This window comes from Carcharhinus amblyrhynchos, chromosome 11 (genome assembly GCF_965287045.1).
Source record: "Carcharhinus amblyrhynchos chromosome 11, sCarAmb.v2.hapA, whole genome shotgun sequence".
Classification (NCBI taxonomy): domain Eukaryota; kingdom Metazoa; phylum Chordata; class Chondrichthyes; order Carcharhiniformes; family Carcharhinidae; genus Carcharhinus; species Carcharhinus amblyrhynchos.
Genome location: NC_137334.1, coordinates 64,405,584 through 64,431,015, shown reverse-complemented (window position 1 = coordinate 64,431,015; position 25,432 = coordinate 64,405,584). Strand labels below are relative to the sequence as shown.

At 40.9% G+C, this 25,432-nt stretch overlaps 1 protein-coding gene across 1 annotated transcript in view; it reads left to right on the top strand.

Moving 5' to 3' along the window:
• Window positions 1–25,432, top strand: part of dpp10 (dipeptidyl peptidase like 10) — a 763,552-nt gene that overhangs the window by 330,534 nt on the left and 407,586 nt on the right. The window contains exon 4 of the mRNA XM_080199302.1: window positions 25,017–25,111. Within this exon, the coding sequence (XP_080055428.1) occupies window positions 25,017–25,111 (95 nt within the window). The remainder of the gene's footprint in view (window positions 1–25,016; window positions 25,112–25,432) is intronic.

Genomic DNA, 25,432 nt, shown 5'->3' with positions numbered 1-25,432 from the left:
AGTTGCTGAAAGATTGTGGATTCAATTTGGTCATTACAGTGATCGAACCCATGACTTTGGCTAGTATGCTAGAAAGCTTGTAGGGAACATAACAAGTGACTGTAAGTGCTTCTATGGATATGTGAAGAGAAAAGCATTGGTGAAGACAAATGTAGATCCCTTACAGTCAGAAACAGGGGAATTTATAATGGGGAACAAAGGAACGACTGACCAACTAAAAACATACTTTATTTCTGTGGCCACAAAGTCGGATACAAATAATGTAGCAAAACTGTTGGGGAACATGGGATTTAGTGAGGAGGAGGAGCTGAAGGAAATCAATACTAGTCAGAAAATGGTGTTGGGGAAATTGATGGGATCAAAGGCCGATAAATCTCCAGGTTCTTCATTGCGAGAGGATTCAAGTACAGGAGTAGGGATGCCTTGCTGCAGTTGTATAGGGTCTTGGTGAGACTACACCTGGAATTTTGTGCACAGTTTTGGTCTCTTTATCTGAGGAAGGATATTCTTGTTATGGAATAACTTGCCATATAGAGCAAACCCTTCAAATTGGCTTCTTTAAATGCTTAATAATATTCTGTTAGATCCATTAGATTATCCAATTTAAAAAATGTCATTTGAATGAATGCATGTAGACTTTACTGAGGCGATGCTTAATGATATTATGCTGCTTGGTAATTCTTACTACCTAACTGTGCACGTTATAATATGAGGTATTCATTGAGGTGTAACATTAGTTGTGACACCTATCAAAACTATGTTTTGTTTCCTCAGTTAGCACTAGCTGATATTAATTGATGATTGTCATTAAAGTAAAAGATGTGTAATTGACCTCTTATTTGAGTTATGATTTTATATTGCCTGGCATTATCATTTTAGGACAAGCTTCAATTCTAGATTACCTGTATTTATTTTGAAACCTCACCATGAGTGTGAAGCTGTTTTTATCTTCCTTAGGCACCCTGGACATGTTCTAAAACTGGCCCACATTTAAATTAATTATTTAGAGCGTGGAATCAGTCATGGTTGAGGCACGAATTTGGGGTCCTTGGTACCTACCAGGTACCTACCACTGTGGAAACCCTAAGACAAGAAAATGGTGCTTTCCACACCTCTGACCACTCCCAGTGCAACCCAGATGACTGCATGCTGGGAAGTTCACTCTAGCATGACATGCATGCATTGGAAGCCACGATGTGGAGATGCTGGTGTTGGACTGGGGTAAGCAGTGCAACAGCTGAAGAAAGAGCAACAGTCCGAAAGCTTGTGCTACCAATTAATCCTGTTGGATTTTAACCTGTTATTGTGAGACTTCTTACTGAGCATCGGAAGCAGCAGGACTGGTCACAATGTCAAACAGTCATTCCAGCTGCATTGACATTAGTTTCAGGGACTTGGCCTGGACAGGACTAAACAATACCCCCCACTGCAGTAAGCTTTTAGGGAACATTAAAAGCTGACTGTAAATCTTCCATAGATATGTAAAGAGAAAAGGATAGGTGAAGTTTTGGTGTTGGTATCTGAGGAAAGATGCCCTTTCTATGGAGGAAGTTCAGGTTGATTTCCGGGATGGCAGGTTTGTCATATGAGGAAAGACCAAGTTGGTTAGGATTATAATAAAAGCAAAATACTGCCGATGCTGGAATCTGAAACAAAACCAGAAAGTGTTGAAAAACCTCAGCAGGTCTGACAGCGTCTGTGGAGAGAGAATAGATACCACACTTGGTCATTTGCTGCCTTGATACCAAGGGCAGTTCCTCTCAGCTCCTCTCTGGAATTTAACTGTTTTGTTCTTGTTTGGATCAAGACTGTAATGAGGTCAGGAGCTGAGTGAGTCTGGCAGAACCCAAACTGAGCATTTGTGAGCCGGTTATTGCTGAGTAAGAGTCACTTTATAACACTGTTAACAACACCTTCTATCACCTTCCATCCACCCTGATATTTAAAGTACAGGCTGTCCAATTTGCAGGTGAGGTGTTTTTGATATTCCTCTGCTGAGATAGAGTTTGTGGATGTCCTTGCTCCAGAGATGCACGTCTATTAGAAAGCTGGTGTTTAAGGCAGGGAGGATACATGATTTGGTGATGTAGGTATGGAGGCTGTGCTGGCAATATCTTATGGTCTGCCACATGATCATGATATGGAATGGAGGCTGCGGAGAGGGGAAGCTCTGTGAAGAGAGAGTGGAAGGGCTTTCTACAGAAGGCGCCACCCATCAAGGAATTTTTGGGAGCACTTCTTTCAGGTTTAACAAGGATGTGGTCACTGAATTGTATCACTTCTTACAACCTGACCTATGACCTCACAACAGGGTGAAGTGACCATAAATGTCACGGGGGCATTGAATGGTCACGTGCCCGTGTTACTTTCAGGTAAGTTTGAGTATTATCTTGGACATTTTCCAACAAATCATCTTTAAAACTATCTGGGACATTATGGAGGCTGTCTGTTCCTGAAAAATCATCATCTTCCCAGCATAATTGAGCAGCATGAGAGCACACTCGGCTTTGCCAGGATAGCAGGATTCCTGATGGGTCAGGGTGCCATTAGTTTCATACATCTGGCTCTGCTGGCCGCTGTACAGCAGGAAGAGGCACAGTAACAACAAAGGCTACCATTCCATGAACGGGAAGTTAGTATGTTCACAAACCAACAACATCATGTCGAGGAAGGCCCACTCTCCTCGCTCCAGCAATAATGCATTCATCCTGCTCCAATCGCCCTGCCTCCCATCTTTGGGTTTGCATAGACGTAAGCTGGCAGTGGTACACTAAATAGATGACCTCCACCAACACACCCTGCTTTCACCACCTGACCACAAAAGGGCAGAAGATGTTATATTGAGAGGCACAAGAAACATCATGGAGCAGACAATTGGCTTGCTTAAGCAATGATTCCACTGTCTTGATCAATTGGGAAAACCTTCCAGTACACACCAGAGTAGGTTTTGAAGTTTGCAAAAGCCTACTCTATCCTGCATATCATCCTGCAATGAGGGCACAGCTATTGCCTCCAGGATTGTGGATGCAACTTTGGAGGTGAAAAAGGGATGGGGGAGGAGGAGGAGGAAATTAGGGATCCAGGTCCTTTGGCCTTGATGTGCTGTCAGAGAATGTCTTCTCAAATCCATTTTCAATTGAACTGCTTCCCCTGACCATCACAGATCCATTCTTCATGACCATGACAACCATCATAGTGTGTTGTAGACTATTAATTGGAATAAATTATTTAGCCCAGTTACCATGGAACAAATGGGACATGCCATGATGATACAAAGTGGAAGACTCAATCATTTTCAGATTACAAAACTGACCAGGTACCAGACAAAGCCATCAAAATGGTGAATTAATTAAAGACCAGTGGAATGAAGATGCAAGCAGCTTTCAAAGACCTGGATATTACATAGAAAATAGGAGAATGAGGAGGCCACCTGGCCCCTTGAGCCTGCTTCACCATTCATTATGATAATTGGAGATCAGCCAACTCAATAGCCTAGTCCCGCTTCTTCCGATATCCTTACAATAGAATCTCAGCATAATCCAAGAATCAAATTGGGGAGTTGGGAGGGGTGGGGGTGGTGGCTTTTTTTTGGTGAGGGAAAAAGTCAATTCTTATGATACTTAACTCAAAAAGGTGCAACAATCTGATTCCTGCAAGCAGAGGGAGGGGTGGGGCCTATGCTTGTTGGCTAGAAGTGCAATAGCGCATGTGCCTTGATCTCCCAGTGCACAGTGTCAAGAGTGCACAGTGCACTGGGAGATTATCACTCCCCCACTTATCCCTGGACATCACACCCCACCCACCTGATTGCCCCCTCACTTGGTCACCACCCCTGATTGTCGCCCTTCCCTCGCCAATCACTGCCCCTGATCATCTCTGACCAATCACCATCTCTGATCCCAACTCCCCACTCTCCCCCACCCCGATCACTGCCTTTGTGATCCCCAATGCAGAGTATGCTGTTCCCATGCTCTGCCTCCCCTTCAGGCCCTATCACTCCCTTTGGACCCCCCCCCATCCCCCGGCACTGCCTTGGTGCCTGGTTGGAAGTGTTCCAACCCAGTGGATAGTGCCAGGCTACCAAGCTGGCGCTGCCCAAGGGGCACTGCCTGTCCATGTCCTTGACCATCCAAGGGCTTCAATGGTCTCTGGCCCCAACAGCAAATCACGTCAAGACCCTATTAGTTGGCTTACTAATAATATTAAAATTAAATAATAAATATTTAAGTCAGCCTTGCGCCCTTTCCGGGAACAAGGCTGATTACCCCAGCAGATCGTGCCTGTTAAGATTGTGAGAGGCAAAAAACCAGGTGTGAACCTGATTTTTCGCCTCTCATGCAACCTTATCAGATCACCAGGCCAATTAACCACTGTGACGAGTCGGTAAAGTTGCCTCCTAGAAGTTTCAGACATACCATTATGCTCAAAGCAAAGAGACAAGGTTCTCAAAATCACACACAATGAAATGAATTTTGAGGGAGGAGATGGACATATTCTGAACAAATTCTACGGGTCAGAAGGCGTTTTAGTCCTGTAATAAACAGGTTAATCACAGACTTCTATAACTGTGCACCACTAGATGTTGCCTATACTACCACAGTACACAGGATAGATTGGCCAAAATGTTATCTTGATTCAGTAAATAGTAAGAATCAATGCATGATTAAAAGTATAGAAGTACTGACCACTTCAATTTTGGGAATGACAAATCATTAAGGTCACGAAAGAGAGTTGTAATTCTATTTAAAATTGCTGGCAAAAGCCATTTTATAAGTACTAATGTAATCTCTAGATCGATACCTATACTGTTATGTAAAGTTGCTCATAAAAAGGTGGAAGTGAAATGATAAGGAACACGATAAGGCAATTACTTTAGCAAAGTGAGATGATCTACAGTTAACCTAGTCAGATTATTATCATATCCATTTAATAAAACCTGATGTTTTTCAGTCGGCTCATTAAACAAGTATTAATGGGATAAGTTGATGAGAGAAAAGAAAATGGACAATTTGCTCATCCTACTTGTCAAAGATTTAAAATCGTAGTCAATTGAGATTTGTGAGAAGCGTGAAAGCTGTACAAGATATTGTAAATGTTCCGTTGACATGTGACTTTAGTGAACTAATGAAGGATCTGAAGGGATGGGACAACAAAATATTTTTTGTCCTTCATTTTGAAGACATAATTGAGCAGACTCAAGGCAGGAATTTCCAGCTATTCCCACCGGAGGGATTTTCAGGTCCTGCCGATGGCAACCGTGCCACACGTTTCCTGGTGCCAGACAGTGCAAACAATGGGAAAGCCCATTGACCATGGTGGATCCGGTAGATCCCACCACCGGCTAATGGCGGACCATCTCTGTTGCTGCTGAAACATGCCAAGACAATAAGACTTAAAACAAAACTTGTAGACAAATTCATGAAAAATTGGATAAAACTGTATCTTCTAGAACATTACATTATAGCGCAGTACAGCCCTTTGCCCCAATGTTGCACCAACCTGTGAAATCAATCTAAAGCCCATCTAACTTACACTATTCCAATATCATCCATATGTTTATCCAATAACCACTTAAATACTCTTAATGTTGGCGAGTCCACTACTGTTGCAGGCAGGGCATTCCATGCTCTTACTACTCTCTTAAAGGACCTACTTCTGACATCTGTCTTATGTCTATCACCCGTCAATTTAAAGCTATGTCCCCTCCTGCTTGCCATCTCCATCCGAGGAAAAAAGCTCTCACTGTCCACCCTATCTAATCCTCTGTTCATCTTGTATGTCTCCATTAAGTCACCTCTTAACCTTCTTCTCTCTAATGAAAACAGCCTCAAGTCCCTCAGCCTTTCCTCATAAGACCTTCCCACCATACCAGGCAACATCATGGTAAATCTCCTCTGCACCCTTTCCAATGCTTCCACATCCTTCCTAGGTGTATCTGGGACACCAACAAAGTTTCTCAGTGGCAAATTCCCCACCATTATAAATGATGGGTTCAGAGACACGTGTGAAAATACATATATCATAGTCATGAATTCTCCAGCAAAGAACCTCTTCAGTAATGGACTTCTGAAAGGAATCTTGCAATCATCTATGAAATGCAGTATAAAATTTTAGCTAATCAACCAGATTGCAAGTTGACAGCCACCCTCACACAGGTGATTCACATAAATAGTTCATTCCAGATGGTTCTGGGGTCACTTAATGTATGGGCAAAATTGCAAGTTGCCTTCTGTGATGTGTGAAAGTCTTCCTCCTTAAACAAATACTAAAATTAGACCCATTTCTCTGTTCATATTTGAAAACTTGGCCAAGTTAAAACTTGTGACCCTTGCATTCCAACTTTACATAGAGATCAATTTCTTAACCAGAGCATTTATCTGTTTATGTGGCTGCCTGTATACGCATCAGCTATGCATACATCGAAGAATTAAAGTTTCAGCTGAAAGGGCCAATATCAGTAGGAAGTACTCTGGCTGAAATCAGGATAAATGCAACATAAAAACCTCAATATCTACAAAAGAATATGATTAATGATACAATAAAAGCAAACAAGAGAATCTATCTCTTTTGACATCACCCAAGCTGGAGGTAGGTAAGCTAGGCAGTTACTCAATCTTATTAAGTTCTTTCGCTTATTAGGTTGGTCATGGTTAGTACATCTTCTTCAGCACAACAGAGGCTTTGATTGCTTTCTTACTGGTGTTAGTCACAACTGACTGCTAAAATTTGATAAAACAAAACCCAAGTTGTACTACAGTAGACAATCTAATTTAGAGATTAACATTGGGGGAGGCAAGAGGAAGCTTAAGATTTATGGTGTGTTATTATTACCACAGACAGTGGCTGTCATGCAAATACAGTGCTCCTCCCTCAAATTTGATAATATCCTGATCGCCTAAAACTCTAATTGTTTGCACATTTAAAAACTTCGGACTACAGCTGACAGAACACCTCAATCCTGGCCAGCACGGAGTTAGTCAGACTGGGTTCTTTCACAATAGTCTTGCTGGTGTCTCTCTGTGGTCTTCTATGAGCCTAATCAGAATAATAATAGTTGAAATTGCACTCTAAGTAAATGATTGTGGTTTGAAGAGATTGCACAGTATGTGAAATCCGCAGGGAAAGAACCTGTTTATCCAAGATGTTTCAGACCTACTGTGCACATGAATTAATATATTAAGAAACCAAAAGATAGAAGGCAGGAGGTAGCAGAGAACAAACAAGATTGGTATGAAAACAGGTGGTGGAAGGAGAAATCTGCACACAAAATATTAGAGAGAATGTAATGGAAAACCTGACTCAATAAAGCGAAAGTAAACAAGAGACAAAATTTAATAGAAGATTTTCATTGTGACTTTATTGCAGTGCAAGCCTACTTGTGACACTAATAAATAAACTTTAAAACTGTAAGAAAATATGCACTGGTAATGCTGGTGGAGAAGTAAAATTGTTAACTTCACCTGAGTTTAAGCTATCCCTGAAAAACGTGAAAGTATTTCTTTGGCAGCTTAATAAGTCTATCAACAAAACAGCTGAGCCATACAAAGCAGGAAAGTGGCGCATTTAAATGCTGCTCTGTGCTGAGATAACTGATCTCAGCCATGTCAAATCATCAATGTTCCTCGCTGCTCTCACCACACCAGATTAAGGGGAGAAGTATGAGATGGGGTTCTCATTCTTGACCACTTATCGGTCGTCCCTATCGAAAGTGTGGCTGTGTGAGCATTGCAGGAGGATGTCCAGCTCCCTTATCTTTGTACAATTTAATAATCTACTGATACTTACCGACAGATCTGGATAATCTTTACCCTGAAATAATCAATTTCCATGGTGTACATCCTTGCAAGAAACCAACATCTTTGGGAAATTGGCAGGAAGTAAGTTTTGCATGTGTACAATAGATCTGTATATCTAGACAGCCAATTCAGAACACTCTGGTGGTTAAAGAGATAACTTTTGAATTCGTATTCACTATTTCTTTGTATTCCTCACTGGGTCATCGAAGGCTGGCAACTCTCATTACTCAACAACATTTAAGGTACTTGTAGACACCGTAATGCATTGTATTCAATATCAAATTCTGCTTTTTCATTTAATATTATTGTTCTCAGATAAAGCATAGTGGAATGTTATTTCAGTTCCCCTGACATTCAGATCCTGTTACTGATGACAGTGATGTGCCCTGAAGACTATTGACGGTGACCTCGTGTAGCTTATCATTTATCACAGGATATACTCCAATCATGTTACTACTATCTCCTATTTCCGTTTGGCCAGTTCCTTACAAAAGTAAAATGATGTAGTGTGATGAAAGATACATGTACTGCTGGCTTGTTATCCTCCTCAAAACAACATTGATTTCAAGATTTTATTTATTGGAATTGATGGAAAACACACGTTTCAGAGGTACATTGGAGATGTGCAATTTGGACTGAACTGGAAAAATGAAAACAACTTTGGTAGGTCCATATTGCAGCACAATGCTTTTTAACATTACCGTTTTAAGATTATAGTTGGTGCCTGCCTTTGAAATATTCATAGAATCCATAGAACCATAGAAGCCTTACGATGCAGAAGGAGGCCATTCAGCACCTCGAGTCTACACCGAACACAATCCCACTCAGGCACCATCCCCATAACCTCACATATTTACCCTGCTAGTCCCCTGACACAAGGAGCAATTTAGCATGATCATTCAACCTAACCTGCACATCTTGGGAGGAAACTGGAGCACCTGGAGAAACCCATGCATTCGCAGGGAGAACGTGCAAACTTCACACAGTGACCCGAGACTGGAATTGAACCGCGCTCCCTGGCGCTGTGAGGCAACAGTGCTAACCACTGTGCCACTGTTGCTAAAATGTTGCATTTGGCAAGGTTGCCATAAAAAGATGAATAATATTGCATCAATGTTTAACTTTATATACAATTATAAATTTCATTTCCAAAAATTAGAACCCTACTTTCTATCCTTGTCAAAAATTGAGCATGGTGGCACACTCCCCCACCTAAAACAAGGGGAACACCTCCTCAATGAGATCCCCACAACACCCACCCCTGGCACTGTCATCTTTACACTGCGCTCTGGCACTGCCTGAGTAGGAAATTCTGTTGACGGTGGAAGTAGCAGCATCAAGTCTGCTATTTATTTATATAATGTATGAAAATCAGGCTCACGTCCTCCCTGAGCATGAACTTGGCTTTGTCATCTGAGAGGGCCAGGGAATATCCCAAACCAAACACTCTTCAGAGCAAAACCTTTTTTGCCTTTCTTGAGATTTAACTGATATTATGGGATTTGAGACCATGGCTCGCAAGGCCACTAAATTGCAGTCCTTAGCTTTCCATGTATGTAACAAAAGGTCCATTTTCTCATATGCTTTGGGAAAGGAGTTGAGAATGATCTGGAGCTCAGTTCCTGCATTACAATACTGTGGTTGGAGCAATTTCCACTTAACAAGTCTAACAAGTGCCTGTTTGGTCCTTGGTCTCTCTTCCAAGACTGGTTTGATGCAAAGGGCCAAGTGATGTAGCTCCTAATGGAGCAAAAACTGGAAGCTTCTTCACATCTCAAGAAAAAGATTGATTTCCACAGGCAGCTAAAGTCAGCAGTCCAGCATAAAACTCACAATACAAGGAACAAATAATGGTAGAAAAAACGCAGAAGAACCAGCAAGTCGTGGACACCAACAACATGATGGTTTCTTCTGTGCTTTCAAGACAATCTATGGCCCAAGAAATAAAAGACTCGCTCAAGTAGATGCAGTGTAACTCATCAAGGACAAGGAAGCAGTCAATGCCTGTGAGCAAGAATTTTTTGGCAAACTGCTCAACTGAGCTGCCTTCGACTTGAACATCTTCAGCTCTATTCCTCAATACCCTGTCCTGTTTAGTCTTCACACTATCCCACTCAATAGCTGAAAAACAACAAGTCTTCTGTGAAAACTCTGCTGAAAATTAAATACCCACATCATGAAAATTTGAAATACAGTGGGGATACACTCCTGGCACAACTTTGCACCTTCGTATCCCTCATCTGAATGCCAGGGGATTGTGGATATATTCAAGAAGCAAGACAAGTTGGATTGCAGTGACTATAGTGGAGTCCTCCTGCTGTCTGTTGCAGTATGCTCCTCTACAACCTCCTTCCAGTGGCCGCGGAGCTCCTTCTGACTCACAGTGCAGTGTTTGCCCATTGAGAGGCATCATGAATATGATCTTCATTGCCTGGCAAAGAGAAATGCAAGGAACAGCACTAACCACTGTACATGGCCTTTTTCATCCCATGAAAGCTTTTGAACCTGTCAACTACAAAACCGTATGGAATATCCACCTCAAGTTTAGCTGCCCTCAGAAATTTATCACTAACATCCACCTACTCCATGATGACATGCAAGATGTGATCTTCACCAACAGAATCACCATGTTCTCTATCTCAGTGAAGACTGAGGTCAAACAAGGTTTTCTTCTCAGTTTTCCTCACTACAGCTCATCTCCAGCAAATTACCATAAGCATTAAAATTATCTAAAAAACAGGTGTGAAACTGTTCAAGCCTCCATCGACTATCTCAATATACAGTTATAGTTGAATACTGAAGTTAAAAATTTATATAAGATGATAAGATATAGGAGCAGAAGTAGGCCATTTGGCCATTGAGTCTGCACCACCATTCAATCATGGTAAGTTTCCTGACCCCATTCTGCCACCTTTTCCCATAATCTCTGATCTCCTTACCAATCAAGAATCTATCTATCTCAATGACCTGGTCTCCACAGCCTTCTGTGACGATGAATTCCATAGATTTACCACCCTCTGACTGAAGAAATTCCTCCACATCTCAGTTCTAAAGAGTCATCCCTTTATTCTCAGGCCGTACCTGATGGAAAAGTATTCCCCAAGTCCACTCTATCCAGGCCCTTCAGTATTCTGTAAGTTTCAATGAGATCACCCCTCATCCTTCTCAATTCCATTGGATGCAGAGCCAAAGTCCTCAAATGCTCCTCATACATCAAGCTCTTCATTCCAGGGATCATTCTCATGAAATCTTCTGCACATACTCCAGGGCCCGCACATCCTTCCTTAGATACGGGCCCCAGAATTGCTCACAATACTCAAAATGTGGACTGACCAAAGCCTTATGAAGCTTCAGCAGTACAATCCCTGCTTTTGTATTCTAGTCCTCTTGAAATGATGCTAACATTGCATTTGCCTTCCTAACTAAAAGTCAACCTGCAAGTTAACCTGAAGAGAATCCTGAACTAGGACTTTCAAGACCCTTTGCACTTCTGATTTCTGAATTTTCTTTTCCATTTAGAAAATAGTCTGCGCCTCTATTCTTCCTACCAAAGTGCATAACCTCATACAATCTCACATTATATTCCATCTACCCACTTCTTTGCCCACTCTCCTAACCTGTCCAAGTCATTTTATAGCCTCCCCGCCTTCTTGATATTAACTATCTCTCCACCTATCTTTGTATCAGCCCTGTTGCAATGGCCTCAGTTCCTTCATCTAGACCATTGATGCATAAAGTGAAAAGTTGTGGTATCAACACTGACCCTTATGGAACTCCACTAGCCACCATCTGCCATCCTGAAAAGGAGTCTTTTATCTCTACTGTCTGTCTTCTTCCAGTCAGCCATTCTTCTATCCATAAATATCCATTTTCTCTATATATTAGATGGAAGTGCAATTGGGGGGCATATATGCACTGTTACTTACCAATAGCACAAGGTATTATAATATTGTGAATACTGTGGTATAACTTTGCTATTGTAGAGCAAAAAAATTATTTAAGAAATGTATGTTCTTTGAACACTGTGTTATGTCATTCTAATCCTAGAAAAGTTAAGGTGCAAGAATAACATTACTAAAATTGGCAGTTTAATTACTGATGTGTTAATTGTTATAGAAACTTAATTACATTCGATGGTAATTATATTGTTAGAGAATGTTAGAGTAAGAGGAAAGTAACAATCCTGCATTCTACATTCTCGGCTTGAAATTTAGATTTAATAAATAAGGACTTCGTGAAATTTCAGTAATGAATAACTAAGTAGAGAAGTAAAGGGATCTTGGTGTACTGATACAGAGATAATTCAAGATGGTAATGCTGGTAAATAAGGTGATGAAAAGAATAGAACATGGAATGATTCCTTTTGTATGGAAGTAATGCTGAACTTGTACAGAACATAGTTCAGAATAGATGTACATTTTTGGGCACCCTATGATTTGATTTGATTTATTATTGTCACATGTATTAACATACTGAGAAAAGTATTGTTTCTTGCATGCTATAAAGACGAAGCATACCGTTCATAGAGAAGGAAACGAGAGACTGCAGAATGTACTATTACAGTCATAGCTAGGGTGTAGAGAAAGATCAACTTAATGCAAGATAAGTCCATGCAAAAGTCTGACAGCGGCAGAGAAAAAGCTATTCTTGGGTCAGTTGGTACGTGACCTCAGACTTCTGTATCTTTTTCCCAAAGGAAGAAGGTGGAAGGGAGAATGTCCGGTGTGCATGAGGTCCTTAATTATGCTAGTTGTTTTGCCGAGGCAGCAGGAAGTGTAGACAGAGTCAATGGATGGGAGGCTGGTTTGTGCAATGTTTTGGGCTACATTTACGGCCATGTGTAGTTCCTTGCAATCTTGGGCAGAGCAGGAGCCATACCAAGCTGTGATACAACCAGAAAGAATGCTTTCTATGGTGTATCTGTAAAAGTTGGTGAGAAACGTAGCTGACATGCCAAATTTCCTTAGTCTTCTGAGAAAGTAGGGGTGTTGGTGAGCTTTCTTAACTATAGTGTTGGCATGGGGAAACCAGGACAGGTTGTTGGTGATCTGGACACCTAAAAACTTGAAGCTCTCAATCCTTTCTACTTCATTCCCATTGATGTACACAGGGGCATGTTCTCCTATACTATAAGAAAGATACAAAAGCAATTAAATGGATGAAACATATATTTGCTGGAACAACAAATCACAAGAAACTTACTATGAAGCAGAGAGATTTGAGAATATGGTGCTTATTTCACTCTTCCTGCTATGGTTATGGAACTTCTCCACAACTGAAACCAGATTTTGACCCTTGCAGCTATTTCTGTCCATGGCTCATTCATGGTGACTTTTCAGGCACTCATATCTTCTGTGAAAGAGTTGCTCCATCCTTTCCCTTGGTTGTTCAGTTAAAGTTGAAGTATCAAGAAATTGGGGCCAACCTCTCTGTTCATGCTGGTTTCCAGATAACATCTTGCTGCCATTTGCAACACTTTGAAAGCAGTTATAGAGATGAAAGCAGAAAATAAAGTGTCACTTTAAAAATTACATCATGTTTTAAGTACAGGCAGGCATTGGACTGCAAACTGAGTAGAATTTCATGCGTGACAACATGAATCGCAGCAGCATTGGGCGATCAGAGTTGGCAGGGTGGGCACCATGTCCAATGGGTTGTGAGGTTTTCAAGTGGCATACTGAGGTCACTAAAGATGCAAAATGTTGTTAACTGGAAGACACACCAGGCGGGAAGGGAGCTCAGGCAGCCAGCAAGCCCCTTGTTTCTCCGATGATTGTCTGCAAGCCCTGTTGGAAGTAATGACACCCAGGAGGGACATCCTAATGCCCAGGGATGGAAGGAGAAGGTCACCCCACCAAACAAAGAATGCCTGGGCAGAGGTGGCTGATGAGGTCAGTGGCATGACCTGGTCCGGGAAACGTAGATCCTATGCTGGAAATGGTTCAATAACTTCCTGCACTTGGAATGGGTGAGTTCTGAATGGACAATGTCCAGTGTAGGTGGCAGAGGAAGTTGTCCAGAGTTGCAAACATGCATGTGGGTTTCAATAATTCTCAGAGCACACACATGCCCATTCATCTCAAGGATGGAGAGCAGAATCTGAAGCCCTAGGTACATCAAAGAGTCAGGTGTCCAAATGAATGGTAGCATTCTCCAGCCCCTTGGGGGCAATCTGAGTTGGGGGACAGCATGATATGGTGCTGGAGGTGGAGGGTTGGGTACTCAATGCAGTTTTGCAGTCATTTTCAGGAGAAATGTAGTCATAAAAACACTGAGAGATCTGCCACTGGTGCTGGGGTGTCTAACCTGGTGACCCTTACCAGCCACAAACTGGGAGCCCTGAAGCTTGAGTGGGGAGGGAGGTCATCAGTTCACAGAGAGGCCAATGTCTTGGGGGAAGGTAAGATTCCAGTGAGCTGATTCATGAAAGGATGAGGGTGAAAATGATATGGATGCCTCATTCCTCAGAATGACATCAAGTGATGCACTAATCATTGAAACACTTCAATGTGGCTGAGACCAATCGCACACTGGGCAGCATGTTGTAGACATTAACTCTGTGTGATATGACTAATAGCTCAATAGATTGTTTTGATCCCTTAGATGCACCAATACCAGAGCTAGACAGGAGTCCAATGCCCCCCGCCATTGGCATTGGAGCAGAAAACCTCACAAGATGCACTCACTGCATACTACCTCTCAGCATTGAGCATTAGTGCAGATACTGGCACAGCAGTGGCCATTACTGTGTTGGATGAGATGATAGTGCAAAGTAGTGAGGGTGCATCATGCTTACAGGAGCAGATAGTGGAGGCAGGGACTGCCCAGCCAGAGGTCTGCTGGAGACCAACAGCATGCTGGTCTGAGGAAGGTGATGAGATCCTGCAGCCATTTCCCATATACTAATCTGTTCAAGCCTTTCCTGGTGTTTATGTCCACTGCTTTCCTCTCATCTACCATGCTTATTATATATTTTCTCAGAGAATTCTAGAGCTGTGTAATGCACAATTGTCCTTCATAAAAAAATGCTATTTGCTCTTTATCCAGATTTTTAAAATCAATATTAAATTTGAAGCACTAATAAGATGAGCTCCATTAGTTTCCTACTGGTTCAATGCCCCTGATTCCTCTGCTGGCCTGGGGTAAGGTTAGGAAGTCTCTGCACGGGAGTAACTTTAAAGGCTGTGCCATTTTTTAACCTGAAGGCATAAAGGGTGTCAAGGCCCAAATATGTCCCCTTAAATCCTATGGGAAGGTGGTATTGAGTAAGCCTGCAGCCCTTAGTTTTAGTTACATTCCAGGGGGCTACTGCAGACTTATATCTTTGCCTTGTTACTTCTGAATACGCTGTTCTTCAACCTCAGTAAAGGCTTCTTGTGTATTGAAATGTCTTTTAATTCTCTTCAGGAGGCTTCTTTCTTTTTCTCCACCTCTTTGTGACACTTTCCTTACATTTCCCTCTTTCTAGTGTTGTTATCCCTAAATCCACCTGAAGTTCTGAATAATTATTCAAGGTTAGGCCTGAAAATCGAGTGCAATTTACCCTTGGGACTCAACTACATCTTAAAAAGGCCCTAATCAAATGAGAACAGCCTTAGGCCTGAAGATGAAAATTGACCCAAAATAGTCCATCTTTATTACTCTGGTGATTTACATTCCCTTGAACATCGGTAGGCCAACTGCAAAGCATGTTGTAAATGTGTACTGAAGATCTTTTTAGATACTGTGTTATGAGTTTAATCAGAGGAATATTTAACAATGACAATACAGGGTTACGGCGTATAATTTTATGAATTGGTGCAAATATTTCCTAGTTTTGACATTTTTTTATTGATTATTTTATTGAACTTATTTTAATGATTTTAGTGGGAGTTTATAATGGTGTCCAGTTTGTTATTGACACTGGATATTGTAACACTTGATAATTTTCACATAAAAAGTTTAATGCAGTTCAATATAATATCAATGAACAACACTTCCCTTGCTATTCAAATGGAAGGCTTCCATCCTCTTTTCTCTCAGAGTTGAAATGTCTAATACTAGGAGGCATGCACTTAAAGTGAGAGGGAAAAGTTCAAAGGGGCAAGTTTTTGTGCACAGAGTGGGAGTAGGTGTCTGGAACATACTGCCAGAAGTAGTGGTGGAGGCAGATAAGATGGGGGCATTTAAGGGACTTTTAGATAAGTACATGAATGGACTAAGGACAGGCAGAAGGGATTAGTTTAATTTGGTGCCAAGTTTGACACAACAGTGTGGGCCAAAGGGCCTGTTCCCGTGCTGTTCTGTTCCATGTTCTATGTCCTAGTTTGATGACCTTAGTATGTCTCCAAAACCAATGAAAATCGTGATTAATCTTCAGTCATGTCAGCAGTAAAAATCTTCTAGATGGGTTCCTCATGGAAGTATTTGCCAAAGTGTTCACAATATTCTTCACAGTTCTGTACCAGCATGGAATAAATATATTCTTGAACTGGGAGTGCTTGCTTCCAGTGATGAGAGGCAGGGATGTATTTTATTAAGCTAACTTCCTCTTGAGGGGAATATCCAATAAAAGTGATAGTTTATAAGAATCTCCTGGGACTACTCTAACGTAATTTTTCATTGAATTTATTTGTTTTTCATACCCATGTAAGACAACAGATAAATGATGACTCAATTGCTATTGATGATTGAATGCATATTGGGTTCCTCTCTGCCACCCTACACTGATGGAAGTCTATAAAAAGAAGATAATTGAGCAATCTTCACTGAGAAGTCATAAATATGATAGCTAACCATTGGAATGCAGCTTAAGTGCTTTTTAAATACAAAATATTATCAGTCTGGAACCACTTATAATTTGTTATATTCCTATTTAGAGTTAAAAATATCTTATTCAGAACACCAGTGCTCCCTGTCTTCTATCGTGAATGAATTGAAATTTATCACAATTGCGTGGAAAAATACTCAAATTCATATTATCAATGATATGGCATAGTAGTAATGAAGTTGTGGCACAGAGATATTTTGATTGTTTTTCTCTGCTGTAAAATATATAAAGCCAATCATTAAGATGAATTTTATTCTATTGTAAACATGCAAGTGTAATTTCCCCCCATAAGTTTCTTCTTTATTCTTCCTTTCGTGAAGGAGATGATTCATATAGTGGTGTAATTTCATTGCTGGGATTTCCTCTTCAATGCCTTACCTTACATCTGTGAATGGACAGTGAGTTTTAGTCAGCTATTCGACAACTGTGTTATCAAATAGCTGACTAAAAGCAACCCAACAAGCATTTTTGAATCATGATGAGGGACTGGTAGTTGGTTGAGTTTCCATTTCCTTAGCTTAAATTACATTAGGCAAACTATGACTTTACCACTTTAACTGGTTATAATCTGGTTACTACTGGACAAGCCAGATTCCAGAGGGGAAACAGGCTTGGTACATCTCTTTTGAAACCATGGAGGGAAGTTACTGAATAAATTTACAGGGATCTGCTGATGAACTTTTAACACAAAGATTAACACATTTATTAAACAAGAAAAATTAACTGCATTACACCAGACAAAAATGTTGGGAAATTTTGATGCAAACACAAAAAATAATTCCAGTATTCACTATTCCTTCACCCCAGCCATATCTTTACGGACACATGCAAATTCAGAAGATAAAACAATTTACCATATCTATCATATGTTGAGGTAAGTATATGCAATACATATATTTCAACTGGTGAAATGTGATCAGACATGTTGTGTGCCAAAGAAAATGACAAATGTGATCAAAACAGATTTAATGTATTTTGGAACAACACCCAGACACTTGTCACACCATGAGCCAACAGGTCTCCTTGAAACTCTGTCTTTCTCATGAGGATTTCCTATCCCCATGTTTGACGAATTCACTTTGGACTTCTCTCCAAGCTGGGCTGGCTTCAACAATGATCCACCTCCAGGATTTCAGCCTCACCTACTGACACTCCCTTCCCCCAGATCTCCACATACACTCATGCTTCGCCTTCCAAGAACTAATTTGGGCCTGCCAAGTAGAACACAATTGCATAAAAAGGGAAGGGTACAGGTCTCTCAATAGTACGTGTACACTTGTACACAAAAAACTGAGAGATCAAGGAGCATGTGCCATAGTGCTCCTTGCAGTCTGCCACCAGATTCCCATGAGAATAGACTCCATTCACTTCCCCTACTGGCGTGAATCACGCTTACCTCTTTTATTCTCTCAGTGGCATAAGATCATGTCTGAGAGCTCGCCCGAAAGATGGGCACAATTCTCTCTCATTTCATGCTTGTTTGGCATTTAGAATCTTTTTTGTAAGATCACCCCCTGTCACTGTTTCTGCCTCTAAAGTCTGCAATGTTTCTCCGGTATTGCTAAATAAGATCGTTCCTGACTCCTCCGCTCTCAATGGTCAGAGACCTTTTTGAAGATTGCAAAATGCCTGATCCCCTAAGACTGGAGCTGCAGCCCCTGTGTTGTCAAACATTTTAAGAGTTTTGCCATTTACCATCAAGACTATATTTATATAGGGGGCACTTTACTCAGTTGGACCTGGTTAAGGGTTAATGATTTGGGCCCTTGCTAGACTCCTCAACTCGTTTCTTCAAAGGAGTTAAACTGGCTGATGTGGGGTTTTTTTCGCACATTCTGTCGTGACAGCTTCACTCTGCACCCAGCTTATAATTACTCTTTTTGTTGCACCTGAAGCACACAATTCCCCACATCGCCATGCACCATGCCCTCAATGCTGTACCTCTTTTATTGGATTCTTCAGTACCCATGTTCAAGTTGCCCTTCTGACAACATTTTCCCATCACAAGTGATTTACCTCATTTGGCATGCCTTGCAACATGCTTGCATTCTGTCCTGCAGTTGCCTGGGTCAGTTCCACAGCTTTTTCTACAGAAATCTTAGTCTTAGCCAGTAACTCATTTTGTATAATTAGGCTGTTTATGCCAAAGACCAAAGAGCCTCTTAACATTTCTCCAAAAGCTGTGTTGAATTTGCAATGCTCTGCCAATTCTCTCAGCCTGGCCATGAAGCCCAAGGCTTTTCCCCTGACTCCCAGACTGCTGAGTGAAATTTGTACCTCAAAATAATGAATGAAGGCCAAGGGCTGAAATGATTTTAACTAACTCAACAATCTGGTCAAAAGATGTGTCTGGAATATCAGGCAGTGTTAAATTTCTTAACAAGCTGCAAGTCTGCGGACCACCAACCTTGCACTTTTCTTCCATTATCTCATTTGCTACAAAGAAGTCGTGTAGCCTTTCAATATACTACCCTTCAATTTTCACTTTGGGGACAACCTGTTCTAATTTCTCAATCAGGGGCATTTTGAATTGTTAACATATAGGTGAACAACATTGCTTACTTGAGGAGAAAAGGCTGAACACCTGAAGAAATCTCCACAGTAAAAGATGTGCCCCAAGGAAACAAATCCAATCTGACCAAACTTGCAGGCCCTTCATTCTTCAGCAATAATTATGTTAATTTTCTCTTGAGCAAGCATTCCAGAAGACTGCGAAGAATGTAACAAATGATTTGAATGTCTTTAGTTCTCAAGGTGTTCAGTTATGTGGAATAACATTTTGAAATTATGTTAAATGTGCTGAAGAAAAAGATCAAGGATTTAGTTGTCAGTTTCATAATGGATTTTGTGAAAATGCAAACAGCACAGGAGAGATGAAACATTTATTAGTATGAACACAATTGCTTTATGCTATTAAGTATTTCAGCATTTAAATTGGAAAACTATCAGGTGAAAATAGAAATATCTGTGCCACTTATTAAACAATAACTTCCTCCATTAAACAAGATGTGCAATCATTATATCACTGTTGAACAGATATTTAAATATATTTTACAGGCTAGAAATAACTAGTTCCATGAAAATATAAAATTAATCATTTTAATCTCTCTTTATTGGAAATATTGTATTAATGGAGTTTATCTTTGCTTTTATCATTCTGTTGTATTCCTGTTGTGAAAATAGCAGTGAAATATGATTATCCATTCCACTTCCATGTATTAGCACACACATCATTATCAGTAGTCTTGCTTGCATTTATATCAATCTGCAAAGTAAAATTACTAATTCAAAACCAGCATTATGTCCCAGTAATTCCCATTATGTTTTTATGATACCAGGAAATGAAACACTCATTTAAATTTTACAAGATCTCCTAAAAGAGATAAAAACATTCAAATGCTTTTGAGCTCCAAAAGACAAAATTTGCTCAAACAAATAGTTAAATTTGCATTTTAAGATTGTAGGAAATGAAAATAAGAGTAAGCTATTTGGTTCCTCGAACCTACTCGGACATTCTGTAAGATGATGACTGGCCATATTATGACCTTAGCCTCACTTGCCTGCCTGCACTCTTTGTTCCACCATTCCCACTCCACTTTGACTCCCTTTGAGTAGATCAAACTCGACCTAACTCAGCCTTGAATATATTGCAGAATATAGCAGTGGTTAACACTGCTGCCTCACCGCTCCAGGGACCTGGGTTCAATTCCAGCCTTGGGTGATGGTCTGTGTGGAGTTTGCACTTTCTCCTTGTCTTTGTGTGGGTTTCCTCCGGGCGCTCCGGTTTCCCCCCACAGTCCAAAAATGTGTGGGTTAGGTTGACTGGCCATGCTAAATTGACCCTAATGTCATGGGAATTAGCAGGGTAAATGAGGGTTACGGGGAATAGGGATTGTGATAGGTGCAGGCTTAATGGACCAAATGGCCTCCTTCTGTACTGTAGGGATTCTATGACACTCAATTACTCAGCCACACACTCTCTGGGAAGATAACACAAAAAAAATCACAATCCTCTGACAGAAGGAGTTACTCCTAATCTCTGTCTTAATTGGGAGACCCCTAACTTTCCTAATGCTAGACTTCTTTTGATTTCCCTCAGAGGGGAAACATTTTCTCATTTACCCTGTCAAACTCTCTCAAAATTATATATTTCAGTAGGGTAACCTCTCATTCTTCTAAATTCCAACTGTTCAATCTCAGAAGACAACCCTTTCACCATAAGAGTCAATGTTGTTTGAAGTACATCGAATGCCTTTATGCCTCTCTTTAAGTAAGGAGGCCAAAACTGTGCAAGTACTCTGGCCGGGATTCTCCCAAGAAAATTCCGCCGTCAAATTCACCTGTAAAATGGAATTAAACACGTTGGTTTTTCAACAGGAGTTCCAAAATGAATTTCCCACACTGTGCACTGCAGAGGTCACTCTCATAACTCGTGCTGAAAACAAACAGCCAGGTCCTATTCCTGCGGGAGAAGCCAGTAGCATGGTGCTGAATGGGCCACTGTGTGCATCTGCCAAACTGTCACTGTCAAGTTCGGCGCATGTGCAATGGCCCCCCAACTGCTGGCCTCCCGATATCCAGCGGCTCCCCCTCAAAATCCCCGCCCCCCCCCCCAACAGTTAGCCCTCCCTATAGTGTCAACCCACCCCCCCACTTCAGCAGCCCCGACCCCGTCTGCAGCAGGCTGATCCCACCCCTCCTCACCGTAATGACCAACCCCGATTGGTGGCCTCCCTCCCCCACTAATCCTGCTTGCAGAGTGGCAGCGGGACTCCTCACCATACCACCAATCATCCCACCAGGCCCTGCCCCTATTAGGCCCCAGTGGCATCAGGCAGTGCCAAGGACATTGGCGCTTTACTCCTTGGGCAGTGCCAGGGAGCACAGGCTGGTACTGCCCTGATGCCAATGCCCATGGGGCACCCCCCTCTGGGGGCCCCAATTTCCCCCCCTTCACTCCAGCAGGGTAGGATGCCAGATCACTGAAAGTGGGGAGTTACTGCAAACCTCGCTGGAGTGAAATATTCCTGGCGCGGGAGTGGGGTGGGGAACAGTGGAGATGGTAGCAGGCCTGGAGGTTTCAGTCTGGGGCCCATTAAAACCATTTAAATAATAAAATTAGAATCTGCATATATAATACAGCTCCGCACCTATTTCTGGTGCAGAACCGATGGCGCTGGAAATTGCGCACTGGGAGACGTGCTCAAGGCTGGACACCCAATATGGATCATGCTAATCTGGCTCTGCTGAAATCTCCATCCCGTTCTGCTAAAAAATCAGCACAGCAGGATTGGAGAATTGTCCTATCTACCTGGAATCTCACCAATGCCCTGTAGAGTTGTAACAAGATTTCCTATTAACGCTCCATTCCCCTTACAATAAAGGTTAACATTCAATTCACCTTCCCAAATATTGTGAAATTGCCCTAGTCGCCACACTCCGACTCCTGTTCGGTTAAATGCACATAACAAACACATCTTTCAAACTGTGGGAGGAGCCTGGAGCACCCGGAGGAAACCCATGTGGACATGAGGAGAACATGCAAACTCCACACAGGCAGTGACCCAAGCTAGGAACTGAACCCAGGTCCCTGGTGCTTTGTGGCTGCAGTGCTAACCACTATCTGCATGTTGCATCTGCACGCTAACATATTGAGATTCACGCATAATTTAGCATCATTGTGTTTGACCTAAATTTGACCTAAATATTCTCATCAATTTATGTTACTTGGTGTTTCAAGACTTTTGTTTCTGCCCCCAATGTGAATGAACACATTTCTTAATTCCCACTAAAATGATTAATATTTTATTTCCTAATTTTCAGTAAGGCTGATTACCCTAACTGGCTGTTGTGCTCATTAATAGGAATCATTGACTTAGATGACCAATCTCAGTGAGTACAGCATTCAGAGCACCGCCGCATTTATGGGTGTTGGAGGAAAATGTCAACCAAGGACCTTGCTCCTGATTTCTTATTAATGAATTCCTATTACTCCAACAGATGGTATGGTGGCATAGTGGTTAGCACTGCAGTCTCAAAGTGCCAGGGACCTGGGTTCAGTTCCTGGCTTGGATCGCTGCCTGTGTGGAGTTTGCATGTTCTCCTCATGTCTGCATGGGTTTCTTCCGGGTGCTCCAGGTTCCTCCCACAGTCTGAAAGATGTGATGGTTATGTGCATTTAACAGAACAGGAATCAAAATATAGCAACTAGGGGAATTTCACAGTCACTTCATTGCAATGTTAATGTAAGCCTTACTTGTGACTAATAAATAAATTTTTATTGGAAAGTGTTGAAATATGGATGCTGTGTGTGAACAGAATAGGACAAATATGTTGCCCCTAATGTCAAATTGTGCTGCCAGCAATTGTGTAACTCCACCCCAACTCAAGTCAGTAGAATTTAATGTAGAAAAAAAGAACAAATAATGAAGGAACAGAGAACATTACGTTTTAATACAGAACACACCCTCTGGTATTATTTGTATCCAACAAATGTAAAGCCCAGAAACAAGCAGAAAAGTGTATCCAAAAGAAAGTGAGGGGTGAGAATCAAATAAACAGCAAATCCCATTGTAGATCCCAGGTGCAGAAAGTGAAGGGAGTGCAAGTCACAACTAAAGGCATTGTTCATGGCGATAGAACTTGGAAAATGCTATGACTCTGGGGGAAAAAATTGTCCAACTGCAGAAGATGTTTGGTGTTTCCTCATGCATCAATGGAAGTTACAGCAGCAGCAGTGGACCTCTTTCCCCTTGTGTCCATTTGCCTGTTTTATACAATAGAACCATTGAAACAATCAGAAATGTAAGGAAATTATTTCACAAATATGTAATTAGTTGCTTTTTTAAAAGGAATGCTGAGCTAATTAGAAAACTTTATGGTATGTCTGTAGTCATGCAAAACAGGAATATAAATGCAAGTTCTTAGATTCTTAATATATTTTAGTAATATCAGCTTAATATTATACAAACAAAATTAATAATGGCATCTGAGCAACATTATTACTTCATATAATGTTTTGTTTCAGATTTATTGTGTATCTGTTGGAAACATGGAAGATATTGAGCATAAGGAACTTAGTTGTTTTTACTTTGTACACAGAATTGTAGATTTGTCGGACAGATTACTACCAAATGGTAATCAATTCTTTTGAAAAGAAACATATAAATATCTATTTAAAATCAATTAAAAGTACAGAGAGAACATGGATGAAACCGTTGCACCAGTTGATCAGCGCTGAATAACATAGGTTGTGGTGTTAAATTGATGTATTGTGGCAGCAGACAAAGTAATGTCTCACAAAATTTTTAACTTATCATCGGTTGGTTATTCATCTTCTAAGAGATCAAATTAGTTGCATAGACTTTATTATGCAAGTTATATATTATTTATAGATGGATTAAAGATAGTGCATAGCCGCTCTATTGTTTAAACTCTTTTTCAAGAACTCTTAAGCGTTGAGTTGATTCATCCCAATCTAACATTGATCATTAAAAGCAGGATATGCTGTTTAAGTGCTGCTGATCTAATCAACATCTGCCAAGAGTAAAGGTGAGTTGACGCTTTGAGTGGAAATCATTTGTCATCCTGATGAAAGGGCTGCAGTTTGAATGCTCTTCTGTTTATTCCCTTTTCAGGAGCTAATAATCTATTGCAGTGATGGGCAACCTAAGGTAGTGAGTGGGCTGCATGTGTGGCCTTCCATCATATCCATGGGTCACAGGATTAACACAGTGAAAAGTCTGACAACACCAGGTTTTAGTCCAACCTATTTATTTGATAATATACTCACAAGCTTTCGGGGTTAGCCCCTTCGTCAGGTGAATGGAGAGTTCTGGCCTCAGACAGAGCATACCACATCATCACAGGATTAATATCAGACTTGTTCACTAACTGTGACATCATGAAGAAGATTAAACGAATTTAATACATGCCGAACCTTTAATAATGTTATAGAAAATGTTAATCATTTATATATTAATGGAATTATCATCAAGTTCAAAAGATAAGAACAAAATAAATATTTTGGATACTTTGGACACAGAGGTAGTGCACTGCTCTCACAGTCAATACTGAGTGCAATCTGCTCACTTCACTTAACTTGCCCTAACTTTATGTGCGTATCACTTTAGTCACACTGGAGGAAAAAAACTACGTGGATAGTAATCAGCAGAACGTGGCAGCCCTACACATGGGCAATAGTCCACAAAATTTCTTGTGGGCCACACTCAGAATCCAATTGGGCTGCGAGTGGCCCCTCAGCCGTAGACTGCCCACCACTTACCTACTATGCATTTGCAGCATGCTGTTTGTAATTCTCTTCCCATCCAAATCTGATGCTCCCTTTCAAGTTGTAATTAAGACGGATTGTTAGAAAAAGATATCTGAGTTGCTTCACTTTCTCTTGACAGATACAGAGCTGGTATATCGGACCAGGGATGGGCATGTGATCAAACTGAACATAGTAACAAATGAAACAACCGTATTACTGGAAAACAGCACATTCGTAAGTAAATTGACTTGCATATTTGTATTTATCTTTTCACTTGTATTTTAGATTTGCTTATACATAAGAGTTTTCATTACATTTCAGATACGACTTTACAGGCTTCAGAAATAAAAGTATTATCAAGGAGAAGGTTCATGTAACAGTTTTTGTGGATAAATATCAGTGAGCTAGTTATCCAGCATCATTATCTATTTTGGACTCTTTAAGGAATAAAAACAGGGTATTCGTGTCTCAGAAATATTGATGTGAATGTTATGCCCATTCTGGAATAAACACTAAGTTCTGCTAGAACTATATGCCTCCAACCAAAAAGATAAG